Here is a 22,174-nt window from a genome sequence, read left to right as displayed (position 1 = left end):
TGTTTATTCCCTCTTCTTTCCTCCAGACTGCCCAGAAAGCAAATAATATGATGTTGGCTCAAAAACACTGATTCTGATGCCTAGAATTTGAAATATTTTTTCCAGACTTGCTTGTAAATATAACTACTTCCATAAGAAAGTCTAGTCTTTCCCATTACTGCAACTTATATCAAAATGCAAATCATTACATATGAGTAAACTCTTTAATGACAGACTTGCCAAATTTAAACATACTAATAACAGAATGTTGCTCAGCTATTTAAAATACAATTTTAGATAAAATCTGATTGCTGTACTCCAGCACCCCTAGTAATTTTGGAGTGAAAAGGAATAATCTTCTACTGATCTACTGCTATACGTTACAACGTTCTCATGAAGAGGTTTATTCTTGCAATTGTAGCAATGAATGTATGTGATCACAAAACCCTGAGTTCATCTTTAGAAACAGCAGCTTCCTTTTTTCCCAAGGTCTCTGGCCCAAACCATATTTCCATATACTACTTGGTAGAGATGGAAGCAATTAATTATGTGACATCTCATTTAGGAAAATCCTGTGAGGATAACTGTTACATATACAAATTACACCTTTCATGGATATTAAAACTCAGCTCCCTCTAAAAATTAAATTATTCATAATCCACCAGATCTTAACTCAGTGGGGGCCATCATATACAAAAAGCAAAAACCAGATTTCATTTTCACTACAACTCTAAGTATAACCAATGTAAGTATTAAATCAGGTTAGGCCATAGTAAATATATCTAAGTTACACAGTCATTTTAAATATGCCTTGTGTATTTTCTTCTCCAGATTACATTTTAAACTATTCAGTATTATTATGGATATTCAATATCTGAACAAGTATGACCTAAAGAGGATATCCGCAATTATTTTTTAATCATCTCAACTTTTTCATAATTACTATTTTCAGACTGACCAATAACTTTTCCTCCTCCATTCCTAGAAATACAATACTAATATTAGTGGAATCCCTTCCATTTAAGGGATCCTATATAGTTCAGAGATGCTAATCAGTTACAAGTTGATAAAACAATGCAATAAACAGACAGTTCAGAGTTCACGAACAAGCTTAATCGGTACAGCTGTACCTTATTTTGCGACCGGGATCCATTCCGGAGCCCAAGCCACTAACAAAAAAGGACGCAGGGCAAAGCGCACGGAACGGTTTACGCTTCTGCACATGCACGAGCGGCAAACCCGGAAGTAACCCATTCCGGTACTTCCGGGTTTGCAACGGACATTCGCCGGAATGGACACTAGACAAGGTGGACGTTCGCGGAGGTATTACTGTGCTGCATTGTAACTATTGGGATTCTGTAGATACAATGTTATAAGCATCTCCATAGAAGGAGACAATTACACAGGTTAACTTTAAAATGTAGCTTAACAAAGCAACTTCAAAATGCTATGCAGCAAATATGCAGAATGGCAATTAAGCAGTTCACCAAGAGTTTTACCCTGATGGCCACCATTCAAAATGCCATTCTGCATTTAATGTGCCAAATTTTCCTTCATGGATGAACCTTCTGAAAATGTACAATGAAGAAAGGGTATACATTAGTAGACAAAATCTGCAGTGAAAAGGTCAGGAGGCCAAAGCTCAGAATGAGCTCAGGCTTGCAAGAAAGGTTAATAATAATAATAATGATTCTTTGGTTGTGTTTGAAACAAGAGAAAGAATAAGCAAGTAGTAGGTTCTCTGCATGGAGAAGACAAAGAAAAGGCAGAACTGTTCAACATCTACTTTGCCTGTCTTCACCCAAGAGGAAAGCAGTGCCCAACCTGGTGATACCAGAATTAATGATGTAAGGAGGAAGCTGCAGGCCAAGATAGGAAAAAAGTGGTAAGGAAACACCTAGATACTTTAAAATGAATTCAAATCTCCAGGGCCTGGCAAACTGCACCCAAGGGTACTAAAGGAGCTTGTAGGTGTAATCACAGAGCCTCTATCTATAATCTTTGTGAACTTTTTGAAAGAAGGCGAGGTCCCTGAACACTGGAGGCGGGTAAATATTGTACCCATCTTAAAAAGGAGAAAAAAGACCCAGGTAACTAATGATCAGTGAGTTTGACAACAACACCGGGAAAGGTTCTGGAACAGACAATTAAAAGTCAGGCTGTGACCACTTAGAAAAGGATGCTATGATCACTAAGGCTCAGCATGGGTTTCTCAAAAATAAGTCATGCCAGACAAGTCCCATTTTCTTTCTTGATGGCGTTACAAACTTGGTGGACCAGGAGAACGCTGTGGACATAGTGTTATCTTGATTTCAGTAAGGCTTTTTGCCAAAGCACCCCATGATATTCTTGCAGAGAAGCTGGTAAAATGTGGGCTGGATGAAGTTACTGTTAGGTGGATTTGTAATGGGTTGACTGAACCAAAAGAGTGCTCATGAAGAGTACCTCATCATGCTGGGAAAAAGTGGCAAGTGGCGTGCTGCAGGGTTCTATCCTGGGCCCGTTGTTGTACATCTTTATAAATGACTTGAATTGATTAATTGAGAGGAGGCTCATAAAATTTGCAGATGACATCAAATTGGGAGGGGTAGCTAATGCCGCCTAAGACAGAATCGGGATTCAAAAAGACCCTAACAGGTTGGAGAACTGGGTCAAAACAAACAAAAGAATTTTAATAAGGACAAATGTAAGGTTCTACACCTAGGTAGGAAGAACCAGCAGCACCAATATAATATAATATAGGGGACAACTGGCTTGCCAGTAACACTTGTGAAAAGGATCTAGGGGCTAACTTGAGTCAACCATGTGATGCAACAACAAAAACCTAATGCTATTCTAGGCTGCATCAACAGAAATCTAGTGTCCCAATCAAAGGAAGTCACAGTATTGCTCTGTTCTGCCTTAATCAGACCACAACTGGAGTACTGTGTCCAGTTCTGGGCACTACAATTTAAGGACATTGACAAGCTGCAACGTGTGTAGAGGAGGGCGACCAAGATGATAAAGGATCTGGAAACCAAGCATTATGAGGAACTGCTGAAGGAGTTGGGTATGTTTAGCCTGGTAAAGAGTAGACAGAGGAGATTTAATAGTCATCTTCAAATATCTAAAGGGCTGTCACAGGGAAGAGGGAGCAAGCTTGTTTTCTCCTGCCCTGGAGGCTAGGACCCAAGGCAATCGATTCAAGTTAAAAGAAAGAAGATTCTGACTAAGCACTGGGAAGAACTTTTTGATGGTAAGAGCTCTTTAACAGCATCCATTGCCCTTAAAAAGTTTCTGCATAAAAAACACAGCCAGCATGTGTGAAAGTTGACCAAGAACAAATCCCCTGCTCTGAAAAAGACAAAAAGTAAAACACATAGGTTTTAAATGAGAAAGTTCTCTCACCTGATCAAGCAACAGTGTAACAGCATAATTTATTTTCGTCTAAAAGAAACCACCTCTGAACTTTTGTGTAGAGCATAAATATTCATTTCCACACTTAGCATCCCAACTCCAAGTCCACAGTTTAGTGACATTGTTATTGTCCGTGTACAATGGGATGACCTGCCTTCTGCCATACATGAAGCAACAATCAATTGCTTCAGGCGACTCGTTAAAACATACTGTATGTCATTGCCCAGACATTTCCTGGCCCATGATCTCAGACCCTGTATTTTATTTGTGTGAATTTCCTGAATTCTTGTTTTTATATTTTTAATATTTTGTTAGTACTGTTTTATTGGATTTCTGTTGTATTATCATTCTTAAGTTGTACAATGCTTACAGCTCAGCTTTCCATTAAACAAACAAAACAAAAAAATTGAAAAAGCATAGGAAAAGCAACCAAGCTATAAAAATATAAATTTGAAAAATTAATAAAGCTCTCAGCCTTGCTTCTTGCCCAAGACTTCCTTGGTGTGCCAACTCTGAAACTGGTAGGGATGCTCTTACAAACTAACTTCTCACAAAAGCCTTCCCACCATGCCCATATATGGTGGGGTGTACTGTAATGTGATGCTATTCCAATGATACTGAAGTGGATAGGGGCTCATATGGGCATACATACTTTAAAAGGCTGCCAGGAGAAGCTCATCATCATTTCCCCAAGGACAAAACACATTATAGCTGATTTAGATGAAACGGTAAGAAAGGCTCATAGAATCCTAGATTGAGCAAACTGCCTATGCAAGTTGTTGAATCACTTTATTAAAGTAGCTTTAAAAGACTGAATATGTATCAATATCTACTTTTAATATAACAATACATTCACTGCTCAATATTTTCCCTTCCTCAATAACCTATTGTGTGCCTGGAATAATAACTTTTTCAGTAAGGACTAATATTAACTCACTAATGGATGAATGCTTTGAATTCTATTCAAATCTATGAACAGGTCACTAGAATATTTGCTTACTCCTGCTGCTGCTTTTACTATGAGACATGTGGTCACAACAGCCCCTTTCCAAAGAATGTACTTCTAAGGTGTTTTATTTCAGGTACCATTGATTTTTCAAAGTGAAATTAAAAGGAAAAAAGCTAGAAACAAACGAACTCCCCAGGAGAGCTAGTGTGGTGTTGTGGAGAGAGTTGTACTAGGACCTGAGAGACCAGGGTTCAAATCCTGACTCAGCCACAATGCTCACTTGGTTACCTTGAGCCAGCCACTGTTTCAAAGACTAACCTACCTCACAGGGCTGTTGTATGAATGGAAAGGGTGGTGGGAACCATGTATGGTACCTCAAGCTCCTTGGAAGGAAAGGTGGGATATAAATACAATATATAATAAAATACATAAATGCAGAATTTTTAACAGAGCCAGACAATGCTTAAAATTTCTATTAAAAAATGCTTCTCTGCAATGTTAGTTATACAGGATTGACTTGAAATGCTGGTTTGGGTCAGATCTCCAGTAGGCAAAACATATATGACAGTTACAGTGACCGAAATGACCTGATGCTCCCCCTAACCGGGTCAGAGTAAGGTGAACTGCTGTTTCACTGATGAGCCAAAATGAAGAGTGGCACGGGGAATTTAATAATTAACTAGTGCAGCCCATATGATTTTGAGTACTTCACTGCCAACGTTGCCCCTGCGTGCGTTGCAAACCAAAGAGGCGCCCTTTTTCGCAGTAGGATGCATCCCTCTCCCGCTCCCTGAACATCCGCATCGGCATACACACGTCCCTCTTACAAATCGTAGTGGCGGCTCCCGAGCGGGGGCCTCTCACCCTGCTTTAAGCCCCGCCCATGAAGGGGAGGAGAAAGGATCCGCGGCGCAGGACCTGCCAATCATCGCAGTAGGCCTTTCCTGCTCCTTCTGCTCTCTTTCCCCGCGACCGAGGGGGACGCGCCCCCGCCCTCTCCGAGCCTGACCGGCAGGCAATCATTCTTACCGTCCCGGGAGGTGCCCATAAGCTGGTCCAGCATCGCGCGCATTTGGGCCTGTGCCGACATCCTGAAAGCGCGCGGGACCCGGCAGGGCCGGCCGAGTCCGAATAAGCCCCGCCCACAGCGGCCTAGAAGATGTCGAAGCCGACGCCGCGGTCGCTTCGCCCAGGGGCGAGCTCAAGCGCACCGCTTCTCTCTCGCACGCTCTTCTCCTCCGAGGCCGGCGCAGCCGAAGCGTCGCCTCTTCTTACGGGAAAGGGAAGCGGGTAACCGCCTCGTGCTCGTCGGTATCTGAGGGCCGCCAGTCCCCCCCGCGCGCTCACTCCTCTCTCGCCTGCCTCGCTAGGCGCGCGCGCGCAGCCTGGCAGTAACGGACATCCTTGCGCGCGCGCGCTCCCGCCTTCCCCGACTATTTGTATCGCTCTGATTGGCTAAACCAGGCGCTCGTCGAGCCTGAGACGTCAGGCGTTCTCGCCTCCTGCCGTCTCGCCTTCGGGTCGCCGCTTGAGCTGATTGGAGGCGACACCCGTAGCCTCTTTCTGTGACGTTTTGTCCTTTGAATCAGACGAGCGTCAGCGGCCTAGCAGATGTTCTTAAAGAGAAAACGACTCCTTTTGCCACAGACGTGGAGGAAGCTCACCTTCCTCTCCATCTCTTGGAACTTCAAAAAGTCCTTTTCGTAGCCAAACGACTGACCACAGTTTAGAAGTGATAATAGCTGCATCGTTTTTGAATAGGGTGGCTAGAGGATGTACATCACTTGACATAAGCCAAGAAGTCCCAGTTTTAAATTCCCACTAACCCTGCGCCTGTTACTGTTTTTGAGCATATCCTTCACAGGACTATGGTCTGAAACTGTAGGCCACTCTAAGCTTCTTGAAAGATAGATGGAATAAAAATAAATAAGAAGTTTAGATTCATCACTAGTTGCATATTACATGGTGCTAGTTGTGCAGTTCAATATATGGGTGCATCTAGTATATAGATCAGCTCCTATTTTCAATTTATGGATATATTCAAGTGAACCATCCATTCTTACTTTGATGGATGAATTTCACTTTGCTGCAGCCTGGGGATGGGCAAGGTGCTTGGCAGAGCGTAGCCAACTGCCTTGCACATTATGCACCTTGACTATTAGTAGTGTTGAAAGAGGCAATTGTGAGACCTCTAAAGACTTCTTCTTTTGACATACCCCCCCCCCGAAAACAATGCATGGTCTTTGAGTGATTGCCATACAAATCCACCCACCCTTCTGGATCTACAGTGGTACCTTGGTTCCCGAATGGCTTAGTTGCCAAACAAATCAGCTCTCAAACACTGCAACCCCTGAAATGTTCCAGTTTGCTAACGTTTTTCGGAAGCCAAACATCCAAAGCGGCTTCCGCGGCTTCAAATTGAGTGCAGAAAGCTCCTAAAGCCAATTGGAAGCAGTGCCTTGGTTTTCGAACGGTTTTGGGAGTCGAACAGACTCCTGGAATGAATTACGTTCAAGAACCACTGTATTTTAATTAAGCTTCAATACAAAAACTCATTTGGTTGCCCAGATGGATGGGCTATACCAGGAGAGGGAAATGCATTGTGGCCTACGCTGTTCAGCATATCTAGAAAGCTTTTGATATCATTGACAGTATCTTCTGAATAGGTTGTATGGGTTGGGACTGTTATTTTAGTGGTTTCAGTCCTGACCTAGACAGCCAATTCCAGAAGGTGGTCCTGGGAGACTACTCATGGACATTATTGTATTTATACTTTAGGGTCCATCTAGTTTCCTATACATTTATGTTTATTTATTTAATATATTTATACCTACATTTTAGGATGTGCAAGGCCAATAAACCAAAGATCAATCCAGACAAGTCAGATGTACTGTTAGAAGGTAGCTTTTCTGATCATGGAAGGAGCAGGCCAGTTACAGAATGGTACTGAACAGTGTTGTTTGTGTGATTAGCTTCATAGCTAGGGGTTCTGCTAAATCCAGAATACTGGATGCTTAAATGATCCTCATGGTATCCAGTACCTTCCAATAGTGTCCTAGACAGAGATCAGTGGCTCATGAATAACCATCTAAGCAATATTCAGACTGCGGCAGTGCTTTGTGTGTAGCTGCCTTTGAAGACTTCCTAGACATGTTCAATTACTACAAAATGTTTCTGCCAGATTATTAAGTGGAGCAACTATATGCTTCAAACATCACCTGTTTTTAAATAGCTAGCCTGGCTGCTGGTTCATTTCCAGGTACAGTTCAAAGTGTTGGTGATTACCTATAAAGATAGATGCAGCTAGGGAACCTGATACTTGAAAAACAGTATTCTACCACACAAGACTGCTTGAACCTTGCAGCTATTTTCAGTACCCCTTTGCTGTGCCCCTCCATCTTCAAAGGATTGGCAAGTGGTGACAGGAAAAAGGATCCAGTTGGGCATGGCACCTTATCTATAAAATGTCCTCTCTAGGGAGGCCTGCCTGGCACTAACGGCCATCGTTTTAGCGGATACAATTTACCGTACTTACACAGACTTTCTAAAAGTAAGCAATAGTAAGTTTGTAGTTTTTATAACTGATGCTTTATCATATCATATCATATCATATCATGTTAGTTTTTAACTGTTGATTTTGAATTGGCTAGTTGCAAGGTGGTTGACATTTAAACTATTTAAATTATCAATTTCAAAGGTAGCTTTGACTGCACATTTACAGTGCATGTTTACTTTGAAGTAAGTTCTGTGTTCACTGGGGCTTACTATCAGGTAAGTGTGGAAAGGATTGTACCCCAAATTAGTATTTCTTAACTCAATGGATCAAAGAAAATCCTGGTTGGGAAAACAGCTGAGTCTTCATCATACGTACTTTGCAGTCTGTATAGTTAACACTTTGTTATGGCAGTGCAGGCAGGCTGAAAGGGAAGATGGAATAAGCAACCAAATATATGTATCAGAAGAGTTGACTGTACTTTAACACATTTAAGGGCACTGCAAATTTCTGGTTAAGAGTCCTATATTTCATACAAGCATTTTTATTTGAACAAATGTGTCTCTTCAAAAATAAAACTCAATATAGCATTCTCAGGAAGTAAGAACAAATCTTGTTATATTCACGGCTCCCATCCTTTCCCTCCAGGCTGTTGTGGCAGTTTAAGGCCTACAAGACCAGCTGCCTCCTCTGTTGACCGCTCTCCTTTGCCATGATATTCCTTATGCAATGCTAAGTGTTCTCGGACACTACGCAGAAGACAGAGATAGGTGGCAGCCTGGAAATGTAGGTCATGCTGGGCCCTGCATAATTTTTCACTGGTTACCTGCAGACAGAAAGGTAGGTGAACATAAGAACCTCATAAATATATATCTATGCATTCTTATTAGAATCCCATCAAGCTGTGGAATTTGCTAGATCTACATACATTTTAATTTGATCAGATTATTATGGCCAAGCTAAACAAGCATATCAGTTTTATGCTAGCTATGATTCTACCCAGAAAGAGATGGCCTAACACATCTCTAGTAACCTCCAGATGTCACTGCGTTTAACAGTAATCTATATGGAGTTGCTTTTGAAAAAAGTTCAGAAATTGCAGTTAATACACTTAGTCATAGACAATTGTTGGCATCTGTCTATCTCTAGAGCAGTGGTTTTCAACCAGTGTGCTGTGGCATCCTGGGGTGCCTTGAATGATGTTCAGGGGTGTCACGGGCAAGACTGGCCTCTGTCTCTCTTTTCTTCTCTATCTCCTCTGATGCCCTCTTGCATCTCTGCCTCCCAAAAGCTTGCACAGCTGTTTGTTGCAGCCCTGGCTACAAGCTCCACAGGTGAATGGTGCCTTGGGCTGGCCAGGGGGTGCTGGTTGCCAGGAGCTGATGTGGCCTTGGAGTAATCAAGCAAGCAGTTGAGGGAGCCCAGCCAGCCCTCCAGCCCTTGCCGTTGGGAATGAACAGATAAGTCCCAGGCCCCTGTGGAGCAGTTTGAGGAGGTACCTCTCTTTGGAGCAAGGGGGAGCAGCTCAAGAGACCAGGGACAGCAGCAGTGGCTGCCCAGAGGACTCCCAAGGAGAGGGGAGAGGACAGGAGGCTGAGAGAACACTCCACAAGAGAGGCTGTTCGAAAAAGTGTGAAAGGATTTCAGCTCTGCAGGCAAGGGGTGACATAACTGGACTCCCGAGCCCCATAGGAGTGCCACTCCTGTAGTTGGTTAAGGGAGCCATGGACTCAAAAAGGTTGAAAATCTCTGCTCTAGAGACACTGGAGTGTGCCTCCAGGGGTACCACTATGTTAGTTGCACCAAAGTGACCTTCCCGGGGCATAAGCCTGAGCAGTGTGTACAGAAGTCCTGGGCTGACCAGACAAGACCTCGCATATGTAGTCTAAATGAAAGCAGAGCAATATGTTTGGCACCAGCTTGGCTACAGGAGTTGCCGGAAGAAGGCGTACAAGGCACCATCCAGCCATCTTAGGGCCTCCACTCCAGATTGGTGTAGGTAGGGTTTACTTCTTAGCCTTTTCTTCTCCTGAAGATGTCCCACAAGGCAGTTGGTACTGATTTTTCCTCAAGGTTTATTCCCAAAGCCTTTATTACAAATGTTTATAGTTGCAAAGTGGCTGAGGTTTAGGATCAGTGTTTTCCTTCTCTTAGATGAGCCCCCTTACCAGGTTGAGAAGCCCCATATGCCCCTCACTTCCCTCTACACCATGTGCAGAGACAGCCTTCTTTACCCTATTGGTCTCATTCGCTCAAATTGCTTTATATCAAGATGATTTTCTTAGCTGATAAAAGCTGGGAGCAGACATCAAAAAGAGGGTTGGTCTATAAAACAAAGCAGTTTGGGTGCAGTGTACTGGATCTAACAACTTGAACTGGACCCATAAAACCGCAGGGAGAGAATAGCGAAGACCCTGAGGCGCGAAATGCACTCTTACAATTTTATGAAGAGGCTAGACGCTATAGTTATCCACGGCAGCCGCGCGCAGCGTGCATTACTGTAACCTAGAAGGTCGACATTATAAACGACATTGCGAGACACACATTCTGTTAACGCAGCGACCCCACAGCCGTGCCGACTCCTCCTCACCAACGTACCCGGTGGGCGCGGAAGGCTTCCTTCAGATATTGGTAAGCCTCCGTCTCCCGGTAGGAGCGGCCGCCTTGCACATAGCGGAGCTCGCGCAGCAGACCGCGGAAAGTACGGAGAGGCGAACCCAGCGCCGCCATCTTGGCCAAACACTTCGGTTCCTCTCAGCCAATGAAACGCCGCAGGCCGTTCCAGGTTCAGCCAATAAGATCAGCCGACGGGGGAACGCGGAACAGCTTCTTTCACCCGCCCTGCAGGAGATCCACCGAACTCAGCGAGCTGCGTGGGCGTAGCGGCAACCTCGTGCCTAAATTCGGGGCCGAGGCGTGACGTGGGGGAGCGAACTGAGCAGGCAGGGCGCGAGGAAACAACGGATGCCACGGCTGTTGGACTCAAACTTCCGAACGCGTGGGCGTGGCCAGGAATTCTGTGGGGGGAGGGGGGCAGAACCGAGATCTCTGCGATCCATTTCGTCAGTTAAGTGTTTCTATGTATTTCCTCGATTTGGGGGGAAGCTGCCCCCGCGCCCCGCTACCCCCATGCCTGAAATCTCGGGCCAGGCACGGCGGGAATTGCAGTTCCACAACGTCCTGAGGACCGCTGGTTCTCCCAGCACAAGCAGCTTCCCTTTGCGTTACCTCAACTTTCAGAGGTGCCCTGACAGCCCGGCTCTTCCACCGCCAGCCTTGCCTGGCTGCAAACAGACTCCCAATAGTGGTCAGCCCTGGTGGGTCCCAGAAAGTGCTCAAAGGCGACGTAAAGGCTTAGCTGCACATTCGTGGCGTAAACCTCCTTTTATGAAGCGGGCTGGGGTCCACCACGTGTTATGCCATAAATGTGCTAAGCCTCCGTGTGCTGAAGACGAGGGCTGTGAAATGATTAGTTTTACTGTGGAAAGGCTGTGTGAAATGAACACGCCGCACGAAAGCTACGCACAGTGCCAAAGTCACTCATAAGTAGCATCGAGAGAGTCAGCAGAATATTACTACTCTGCGTGTCCCTCACGTTACCGTTAGTATAACTGTAGTTAATGCCTTTCGCGCCTTCCTCCGACCATCAAACAGCTTCAAAATGTAAACTGAATAACAGAGAGGGAGGAAGGGTGGAAAAAACTTCACCCCAGATGGGACTCGAACCCACAATCCCTGGCTTAGGAGGCCAATGCCTTATCCATTAGGCCACTGGGGCTAACACAGTTTTAAGTCTTCCAATCCTGTTATTGTACCTAACATCGCATTTTTCGTAGACAGGTCCCACCCCTTCCATATACGTCGCAGCTTGCTTATCCGGCAACACTGTGACGTTTGCATGCCGGACGTTGCCCCACATATTTCTAGACACACGAAGGCGCCCATAGAGCTAAGTAAGGGCTCTCTGCATTGCGAAGGAACTCGCCTCTTGCTGAATGCAGAATGAATACCGGGAAGAGCAAGAGTGTTAAACACTAAGGTTTAAGAGTGTTAAACACTAAGGTTAACACTAAGAGTGTTAAACACGAAGGTTTCGTTCATACATAAACATATTTACAAAGAATATGCATATAACAGCCCTTGCATGTTTATTCAGAGGTAAGCCACCACAGCATTTTTCCCCCAAGATAAACTTAACAGAGCTTTAGAAACACATTGCGTTTCTTTCCTAGTTATTTGCTCACCTACCATCCTTGTAAAATGCATCATTTTAAAATGCTTGCAAAATATCATGCATCCCTTTTTTCATTAGCATAGTTCTGCTAATAATTCCTCCAGCTTCCAAATTTGCCTACAAGGTGGCTTTTTAAAAACCATTCAACAGTTTATTAAGGGATGCTTTACATATTACAGTATTTCCAATTCACAACAATCCTGTCACCTGAGTAAATAAGTGTATGGCAGCTCTACAATGGGCAAGAAATATCACCAGTTTATCAGTTCTATCGGAAGTGGTTGTATATGAAAAAGCTCTAATAGTGTTTCTGTGTTCAATTACTTCTGCACATCTGAAGTACAGTATTAGGAAAAAGAGTAACAGTAACATGACATTATAATGCAGTAACATGACAATATAATGTATCCCATGCCTGGATTACAAGCAGTCTTTTCCCATTTTAGGTTGGAATCCTCCATGGTGAGGTCTGACCTGAGCAGTTATGTGTGCCTTAGTAACATCTGGATTAGACTACTGCAAGGTGCTATTGTGAGGGTGCCTGTGCAGTATTCAAAAGCCTCAATGGGAACTAAATTAAAATTAATACAAATTAAAATTAATACAAAAGAAATCTGCCAGAGGCACTGGCAGTTAATGCTGGTGTACTGTCATCCTCATTAGCTCCCAATCCATTTGCAGGACCAAATGGTACTTTTTTGGTAAAAAAGTAAAGGTAAAGGACCCCTGACAGTTAAGTCCAGTCATGAATGACTCTGGGGTTGCGGCTCCCATCTCGCTTTACTGGCCGAGGGAGCCGGCATTTGTGCGCAGACAGTTTTTCTGGGTAATGTGGCCAGCATGACTAAACCGCTTCTGACGAAACCAGAGCAGCACACAGAAACGCTGTTTACCTTCCCGCCGGAGCGGTCCCTATTTATCTACTTGCACTTTGATGTGCTTTCGAACTGCTAGGTTGACAGGAGCTGGGACCAAACAACAGGAGCTCACCCTGTCACAGGGATTCAAACCGCTGACCTTCCGATCGGCAAGCCCTAGGGCTCAGTGCTTTAGACCCTAACCTGCCTGTGTCCAGGATAGCTTCTAGTTGAATCTACCTGCTCTCTTGCATTCTTAGCCAAGGTGCTGCTTCACATGCCACTGTCATGAGAGCGCATTTTTGACAACTGGACCTAGACTGAAGATTTTTCTTCACATGTAGCCTTGACAACACACAACCCTCTTCTTGCTTCTGTAAATATCTTTTTTGTGATCATTTGGGGATCAGGTATATTAGTTTTTGCTTTGATATTTTGTATTTTCATTGTACTCTGATTCAGTATTGTTCTCCCTATACTGTTAGTTTTGTTGGGTTTAAAAATGCATTATTTGATAGCAACATTGCATGTTTTAGTGGCTTCAAATACATAAATAAATAGCAGAAGACGGATGGGCTTATATGTACATTCCTCTTTATTTAATACAGCACAGACACATGACACATACAAAAGGGGAAAAAAACACTCATGAAGGCCCTGCCATAGTTAAGAACAGGAACACCTACACTCAATTGAACAAGGCTCCCACTTCAGATCAGATATCTGCTAGCTAACTACAGATGCATTCTTAGAGGAAGTCTGTTGCAAAAAAATAAAAATCTGCACCCTGTTTGGAAGTGTGAAAACTGGGAATTCCTGGACTTCAGAGGCAGGCATGCCATGAAGAAAATTGCTTGCTTCTGACATCAAGCAATTTTGGTTCTGGAACAAATATATGTTATTCAATATGTTATTGTTCAGGTCCAAACCATGATATAGTGTGCTAGGAGTAAAAGTATTTGTTTCCCAGATAAATAGCATTTTAAAAATTGAGCAAACCTTAACGTACACTTAGAACTGGGGCAGGCAATTGTGACAGCAGCTTTCCCTTTTTCCTACTCCAGTTTTAGATGGATAGTAAGCAAGCACCAGTTCTGGTGAGGAGCCTTACATATTTTAAAAAAGAACAAAAATACAAAAAGGAGGGCGATAGGGGTATTTACAAAATTCATGGCTGGTACAGTACATCGTTTAAGACACACTATGCTACAATCTTTCAGGTCCTGAGATTATTACAAAAAAGTTAATTCAAATATTGTGTTCAGATTCGGTTTGAGAGAGGAGGAAAAGATAAAATCATTTACGCCACGTCAATAGAACACATCTCCCTAAAAAGCAAAACCAAAAGCAGTTGGCACCAGTTATCAAGTAGCTGTGTTTGGCTACTCAAGCCCCCTTCTCTAAGAGAAGCCATTTATATTTGTTGCATGGAGTACATTATCACATGGAAGATGTTTTAGGAGAGTATTCTCCCCACATGAAGCCAAAGGTTTCCCCTTCAGTTACATAAAAACTCCAGTTCTAACTTGTAAAGTAAGCCTACATGCGGAACCTAGAACACAGCTACTGCTTCAGATGTGTTTGCCAAGTATGGTTTATTACAGCACCACTACTTGATAAGGAAGCTTGTTACATTAAGGAGGGGTATACAAACTAGTAATTTTTTAAAACTACTCATGTGCCAATTTTGTCAAGTAGTGAGCTAACTATGTAGAAGTTTCCTCACTTTGTATAACCTCTTCTATTAAAATGTACAGCCAACTGAGCTAGGTATTAAAAGCTTACTTCTCCCCCAACTGAATGTTAATAAGTGATGAAAACACACACACACGATTCAGCAGAAAGGTTAGAACTGCTAGCCTTTAAACTTCAAAGCTCTACTGTTGAGTGATTCCCTTTATTAGGAAATGCATTTTATTCTTTTGTTCCAGAATAATTTCTGCTCAATGCTCTGAATTTATAATGACACAGGCACTCACTTATAATAAACATATTGTGACCTAGAAAATACCAATGGATGAAATGTAATGTTCAGGTCTGAATGTGCTAAGAGGGGAAAGGGGGAGAGCTAGTTTATAATGCTAAAAATTCAACACTGCTCAGCAGGTTTGAGGTCAAGTTAAGCTTATTTTAAAGTAACGTAAGTATAATTGAGTTTTTGCTTGCTTGCCAGCAGTCCAAATACTCTAAAGCTTAGAATCTACCTCCAACACTGAGAATGAATGACAAAAGTGCACCAGTTGCAACATCAGGGAGTTTAGTCAGACAATTATTTAAACCACACAAGGTCCAACACTGAAATGTGCAAGAGGAGGCAGAAAAGTATCAGGATTCTAACTTGACTTACATGTAGAGGAGGATCTACTGTATCTAAAGGAAGAGTTAGTTAAAATGTCCAACTGACATTTCTCTGTGTACAGGTGAGGTATTCATTCACTTGCAGATTTATCAAATTCTGTTTGCTGATGGTAATGAAGGATATTTCTCCCATAGTTACGTGTTTCATGTCTGCATATTTGATAATGTCAATCAAGGCATTACATCATCAGATTTTAATATTGTTCTTAAAGCCATGACGTTTCTTCATGACACTAGCTTTGAACTGGTGAAAGTCTTTTTGCTTTTTATCTAGAGTTTAATTTCCATGTTACAAAAATATTTCTGTAGTATACACATTCAAAAAGCTATATCTTGTTTCTTTGGGTAAACATCACACCAGCATGGGAAACGTATATGTGCTACTGAATGATAAGTCTAGTTATATGCATAGTTTATTTTACTGCCTACTGAATCAAACTAAGGCCTTGTAGAGAGAAGGGAAAGGATGAAAACAAAGACCATCCCTGCCCCCCTGTGCTGAAAACCAGTTGCTTCTAAATAAACATGCCATGCCTACCATTTAGCTTCCTCTGAATTTGCTTGTTTCTGCCAATGTTTTATGTCAGGCAAGAGCATACCCAGTTGTTATCTTTGCTGCTAAATGTCAGCACAGCAAGTGAAAAACCCTCAGTCCTTAATGAGGTGAAAAATAATTGAATGTCGTGTACACTATTTAACCGTCTACAATAGGAATGGGAGAAGGCTTCAGAAAATTATTTGTTATATGGAACAAAGACACTCTTATCCTGCACAAGAACTGCTCCATAATGCAACATTTATTGTAAGATAAAACTAGAGAACCCTGGTTTTCTGCTGTGCCAAACGAAAGGATAATTCAATTAGGGAAAAGAACTGAAAATGGTCTAAACATGGAGCTTGCGTTTCCTGGAGCGAGTGAGTCGAATGGTTCCAAAAAGCTATATGGAACAAAGACTTCTCAAAGCTCTTTTAAAACTTCAACCACCAAAAAATTGGTGGGAGCTGTAAAAAGGCAAAATTGAGCAAAAGGGTCCTGAGAAGTGGATTCAGAGAAGAGTAAGGGCAATTTCTGCACTGTCACACTGATTCCACACCACCATATTTCCCTAATACCTCCGCCCATAGAAAATGACACATTTTGGGGTTCTTTGATGAAGTTATGTTTAGAGCAAGCTCATTTTTTCCTAAATGATGTAAGTTCCTTAAAGCTTAATTTTAGGCCATAGCTCAGGCTTCAAACAAACAAGGGCATGGCAGTCTCTCTCTTCCCTCCCAATTAGAACATTCCTTGCTAAACTGAAGTTTGTTCAAACCCCTTTTTTGACTAGAGGTAGAACAATCTCCTCTCATATTTGCACTGGAATTAGGAAGAAACTAACTCACCACATAGATAATATCTCCTTCAGCCACAATGAGCCACCTTCACTTGAACAGGTATAGTAGTATTCAGCACTGAGTGCCCAACCATTGATTCAGAATTATTTTGACAGAATGCAACTTAGATTTGTTTTCGAGATAGTAAAACCTTGTTAAATAATACACTGTTAAAGAAAATCCAGATTACTTTTTTACAAATATATAACAAGCTTTAAAATGCACATTTACTTATTCTGATTGCTAGGTTGCATTTTTACTATTCTCACAGTTCATTAATTTACAGTAGTAGGCGTCATAAAAATATTGACATTAAGTAAAATCCTGTTGTAATTCTTTGCTTGAAACTAGTTTGCTACTCTTTAATTTAGCAAGTTTGCTACTTAATTGCAAGATTCTTGTGTGACTAATTCTGACAGATTTTTAGATATGTATCTGAGCAACACAAGGAAGCTCAATATGCATGGGAAACAGTCACTTTAAGTAGGAATATTTAGTCACTACTGTCACCAGATAGCTGCCTAGAGATCCAAAGAACAGGTTCCTCAGATGGAGTAGAACAATATGAAAAGGATTCTACCTTTTTAGTCAGCACTTTTTGTGCTCCCGGAACTGAAATTAACTTTGCTATTTTGATTTAAGAAATACGAATTCTTGATACAATTTCTATAACTTGTGGAAATTTGTTCAGTGCTTCTTCTTCTTTTTTTTTTTTTTGCTAAGAATGTTACATTTTGTTGAGAATTGTGTCACACTTTAGGAATACCAGTTCAAGTTTATTCAATATTTATACCACTATCAGACTAGCACTATTATACTAAAATTTAATATGCAACCTGAAACTCTAGTGAGAATAGTTCAGCCCATTTCCAACTAACCACTCATTTCCTTACAGTTGCTTAAATACACCTAATTACCATACTCTCACCTGTGTCTATGTTCACCTTTGTAAGTAAACATTAACGTTACAGAAAACATATGAAACATTAGGGCTGTCGGGAATACTGCCATGTGTGAAAGCAAGCACCTAATAATGAATGCCATGATACAGCAGTGATAACATTACACACACTAATTACAGAAGGGAAAAGTCATTTTAACAGCATAAAGTCATATTGGCAGGTTCAAGGTTCTTCCAAATACCTCCTAGCACTTTAGGACCTCTGAGTATACATTTTGAGGAAAGTTGGGAACAAAAAACAAAGAAAAGGCACTTAACAAAAGGACAAAGGCCTGAATCAAGTAAGTTGGAGTGATAACACTATTCAGAGACAGAACCAAATTATATAAAAACTTTTACACGTTGCCATAAAATTAAATTGCATAAAATGTTGATCAGTTGTTTACCTTTGTGTTTCGTTTTTAGAAAATAGAAAAAGCAAGCAATTCCACAATGACCAACACTGGAAGAGACCTGGGTGAAAACCTTCCAAAGCTTAGCCTGACTGCAGGCTTTACTTCTTCCCTGCAATACTATCCTGAAAAGTCCCAAAATAAAAAAATAAGCGCAGTCACTATATCTGTTGCCAATGCACTCCAATAAATCAACACATTCTAATCTTCTTGTGGGCAACCAACTCTAAAACCAATCTGTAAACTAGATTTAAATTGACTTATAAATATAGCCAAAAGTTCTTTCCACGAATGTAGCAGCAAACATAAGACAGTTGGGAGCTTTAAGAGACTATCTGTCAGATGATTATGGTTCCGTATAACTGATGGTAGCTTCGGAATTGCAGAATCTTTACTTTTGTACCAAGTGGAGAGGCTATGCAGAGGTTGGATTAGACTGCTAAAAATGGAAAGAAGTGTCATCTTGCTTGTCTACCCCACTTCCAGCCTATACTACTGGATAAATTAAAAGTCACTTCTTATTTAATAAAACAGATGTCAAACCCACAGCACCCACACCTGGGACTTTGACAACATTCCCAACCATCTTCCGGGAGACAAGCAGATATAAAAGTCTGAACAAAAAGGAGTAATTTAAACCATCAACTTTTATCTTAAGGTTGGAGGAGAACAATATATTGTTAAGACAACTGACGTTTTTGCATTTTGTAGTTCAATGCCTGTATCCTTTATCTAGATTTTGGATAAATTCCAGATAACCTAGAAATTGCTAGTGTGTTCCCATAAGGTTAAGCACACATAGCAGGAGGCATAATTTAAATAATATTCAATTTCCAAACCTGTACTTGAAAATTATTGCTTGTATTTGAGGCTCAGAGTGAGCTTGCCATTTTAGTTCCTGGTTCAGCTCAGCTGCCCAGAATAACAGCTTTGACTTATTGCTTGTGAATACTGAGGGGGTTAGGACAAGAGCAACTTGAATTGCAACCACACAACTAAATGGAATCTTACTATGCAGGAAGTTCATCAAATTAAACCGCATTAGAATGCTATTTATCCTCTTCTAGCCAATTCATTAGATCCAACTATTCAGCTCATGTGCCTATATCTTTTAATTTTTTAAAAAAATGCTGCACCTCACTGTGTTGATTCATTCCAATATCTTTTGCCCCCTTTACTGTGCACATAGTGCAGAGTTGGCATCTATCATTATTTTACTGGTTCACAATGTCTTCAGATACTTACAGCTGGCTGTTTTTGAAACTTGATCATCTGAGAGTTCGCATTGTATGCCCAGCTTATTCCTGTTTGACTTTTTTGTGGCGGGATGAATGACTGTAGTCTGACCTATCAACTCATTCACTGATTTAATATATTATTAGAATAAGCATGAGCTATACTAAAGGGGCAGGCAATTTGTGCTATTTTGTTCTAAAGGGGAAAATTTCATTTTTCAGCAGCTTAACCATGGACTATAATTTTGCTTTATAAATACAGAAGAGCTTAAAAGGGAAAAAGTGACATAAATGAATTGTCTGGTACAATATTTCTATCAGTGATAAACACCTGGAAGCAAAAAACTAAGTCTGCCAGAAAAACATTTGACCTCCATACTTTCTCCTACTGCATATTAGAATGAACAGAGGGGGGAAAGGAATATTGCCTGCCTAAGATTTAGTGTTCATAATAAGATCTGCAAAGGCAGACTCATCACATGCCAAATTATCACTAAATTCCTTCTAGTTAAGCCAATGTAACCTCACATTTGATGGAATTTCATTGAAAATACATTTCTACCTCACTCAAGCAATAACTGCATTTATTATTTTTATTTTTTCAACGTAGTCACACTTTCAAGATACATTAAAAAAGGATTCAAAAAAATACTTAATTTGCAATGCAGGCTTTAAATTGCTACAAGGGAAAGCCAACACTATAGTAACAAGCTTGCAGAGAATGTAAGATTTTGTATGTTTATGCATGGAATATATGCTGTGGTGAGCAAGGAAGTTTTTACCTTTATCTCAAGGGTCAGCAAAATGAGTAAGAGAAGAAAATATACCAGTTAATAGTTTTGGGACTCTAACGTTTGGGGGAATGAACCAGCCAAATATATTCTGAACTAAGTATGACAAGTTTGTAATCTCTTCTACCAAACTACAAGAAATATTTTAGAAAAGTCTTTTGTTTATCTTGCATTTGGTAAAATTCAATATTTAACTGAGTTTTTTATTCCATGATGTTGTGCAAAGTTCTTTATTAGTGGGCTCAACCCAACATTCAGTTACTGTGTTTATATTATATATTATTTAAATATATGTATATTTTTTTACATATAGAATTAGTGTGAAATCTAAATTAGTAAATATAACATACCTGGCTTTCTAAGATGAAGGAACATACCTGGAAACAAAAATGTGTCTGGTAGAAGGCAGCAGCAAGTGTGATCTAGGCCAATATACAATAAAGCTATACAGGTATGTGGGTAGAACACTATGAAGAGCCAAAGATTTCTCTGAAGTTTTAATGCAGCCACTCATACTGTTCAACAGACAAGCTGCTTGTCTGCTTAAACTGTAGCTTAACCAATTTGCAGTTGAAGTTTCAAAGAAACCCCCAGCTATACATGTTCTCCTGCATGCACATATACCTTTATTGGACAATGGCCTTCATTTTCAGATTACTTAGATTTTTCCGTTTTTTCAGGCTAGAACTGGTCAAAATGTTTTAATAAGATTTAAGTGAGAGAAAATAGATACTTTTTACAGAAGAGCACAATGTCTCATGCCTTCTTGATTTTTCTTAACAAAATAATATTTTGATCCAAATATTCCTTCTGTAATAATTACGAAGTGCAATACAAGATTTGCCTCCCCAACATCTAACATATTGCTATCAAAAACTGAATGTCAGCAAAGAAGTTGTGTCCCTGTGCAACAAGGGGGTCAGGTTTTATACCTCCTAGCTATGCAGGTATTAGGAATGCTGGAGGTACATATTTTAAGCCAAGGCTGAAGGCACCTCAACTACTCTTTGGAGAAGGCTTTGAACAGTACTGAGAAAAGCAAGACTCTGTACAAAAGCAAGCTACATGTAGTTATTGTGAGCTGGAAATCAATACAGTGTGAGACTTTTTAGAGCTATTAAAAGAGGGAGAAGAACTAGAGACAACACTTTCTTCACAAAGGATCAAAACTGGAGATTTCTGGATTATGTTTATGAAAAATAAGGCAACTCTGAAGTACTACAGCAAGATTAAGGGCAGGAAAAGACTTTCTTCAGAAGATACTGAAAGCAAGATCTGGTCTGATGAAGCCAAGTAAGTTCTCATTTTATATTTGAGTATATGAAGTTAAATTGAAGAATGGTTACAGAACACCCTCCGACTTTTCCCTTCCTCCCATCTTGAGAGGGGAAAAACTCTACCCTGGTCAATGACATTACCTATGGTGAACAATCCTCCCCGTCTGTAATCTTTAGGCTCTTCAAAGAGATAGTGACAAAATGGCCTTAGCTTGGTGTGGAGAAAATACTTTCTTCCTTGCTTTTTCTACATAATCACAATTTCTGCTTTATATGCCACATTATCCAAAGCTTTACAGAATGTTCCTAACTGGCATATACTGTAAGCTTCCCTGGGGACAACAGATGTATGGCCTCACTTGCATGATGGATAGAGATGTCTATTTTAGCTTCCTTTCACAGATCCTCTATCAGATATCAGCCTGAAAGAAGGTTTGTGCTGCTGTAGGTTTGACAACTGAACCTATTTGGCCAAACCTTTCTGAGCTATTCAGAAAGGATAAAAGGCTTTGGGAATTCACTAGGAGATATCAAACTATGAACCATTTTTACATGAACACTTTCCTCCTTTTCCTTCTCTCTTTGATCAAGTATTCTTTTCTTCTTCTTCTTCTCCTCCTCCTCCTCCTCCTCCTCACCACAGTGCTTGGAATCAGAATATGTAAACATTGACAGAAACAGCAGCTCTGTGTCCGCGTAAGCACTTTCCCAACTGGTCAGTCTCCATCAGCAAAGCAGAACCACTTTAACTCCCTTGCTCATCAGGACATCACTGGGTTTTCCTCTGTAACTTAGTGTCCCCTTTACTTTGGCCTCCATCTGGAATTTGAAGATGAAAGGGGGAATTCATATAAGGTAAATTGTCTTATTATGTAAAT

General features: G+C 41.0%; 2 protein-coding genes and 1 long non-coding RNA gene across 6 annotated transcripts in view; 1 reads left to right on the top strand and 2 right to left on the bottom strand.

Moving 5' to 3' along the window:
• The window catches only part of LOC309379433 (putative RNA-binding protein Luc7-like 2), a 30,241-nt gene extending 19,653 nt beyond the window's left edge, over nt 1-10,588 (bottom strand). For 2 of the 3 annotated variants that reach the window (XM_081928587.1, XM_081928586.1), the window contains exon 1: nt 5,354-5,683. Coding sequence is in view for 2 of the 3 variants with exons in the window: in XM_081928586.1 (XP_081784712.1) it covers nt 5,354-5,414 (61 nt within the window). In the remaining variant the exon portion in view is untranslated. Of the gene's footprint in view, nt 1-5,353; nt 5,684-8,495; nt 8,644-10,415 lie in introns of those variants that run through there. The other variant, XM_081928589.1, reaches the window with a different exon arrangement.
• LOC309379448 lies at nt 5,851-22,086 on the top strand. Its single transcript, XR_014172493.1, has 4 exons — nt 5,851-6,056; nt 8,466-8,657; nt 18,007-21,312; nt 21,940-22,086. It is a non-coding gene; the product is annotated as an uncharacterized lncRNA (long non-coding RNA).
• UBN2 (ubinuclein 2) overlaps nt 19,119-22,174 on the bottom strand; it is a 41,886-nt gene continuing 38,830 nt past the window's right edge. Inside the window, exon 17 of one of the 2 annotated variants that reach the window (XM_081928549.1) lies at nt 19,119-22,115. In XM_081928549.1, the coding sequence (XP_081784675.1) occupies nt 22,066-22,115 (50 nt within the window). In that variant the 3' untranslated portion in view covers nt 19,119-22,065. The remainder of the gene's footprint in view (nt 22,116-22,174) is intronic. The other variant, XR_014172492.1, reaches the window with a different exon arrangement.

The sequence above is a fragment of the Podarcis melisellensis genome (genome assembly GCF_964234715.1).
Source record: "Podarcis melisellensis genome assembly, chromosome: 10".
Classification (NCBI taxonomy): Eukaryota; Metazoa; Chordata; class Lepidosauria; order Squamata; family Lacertidae; genus Podarcis; species Podarcis melisellensis.
The sequence above is the reverse complement of the archived record's forward strand: the minus strand, read 5'-3'. Positions and strand labels throughout refer to the sequence as shown.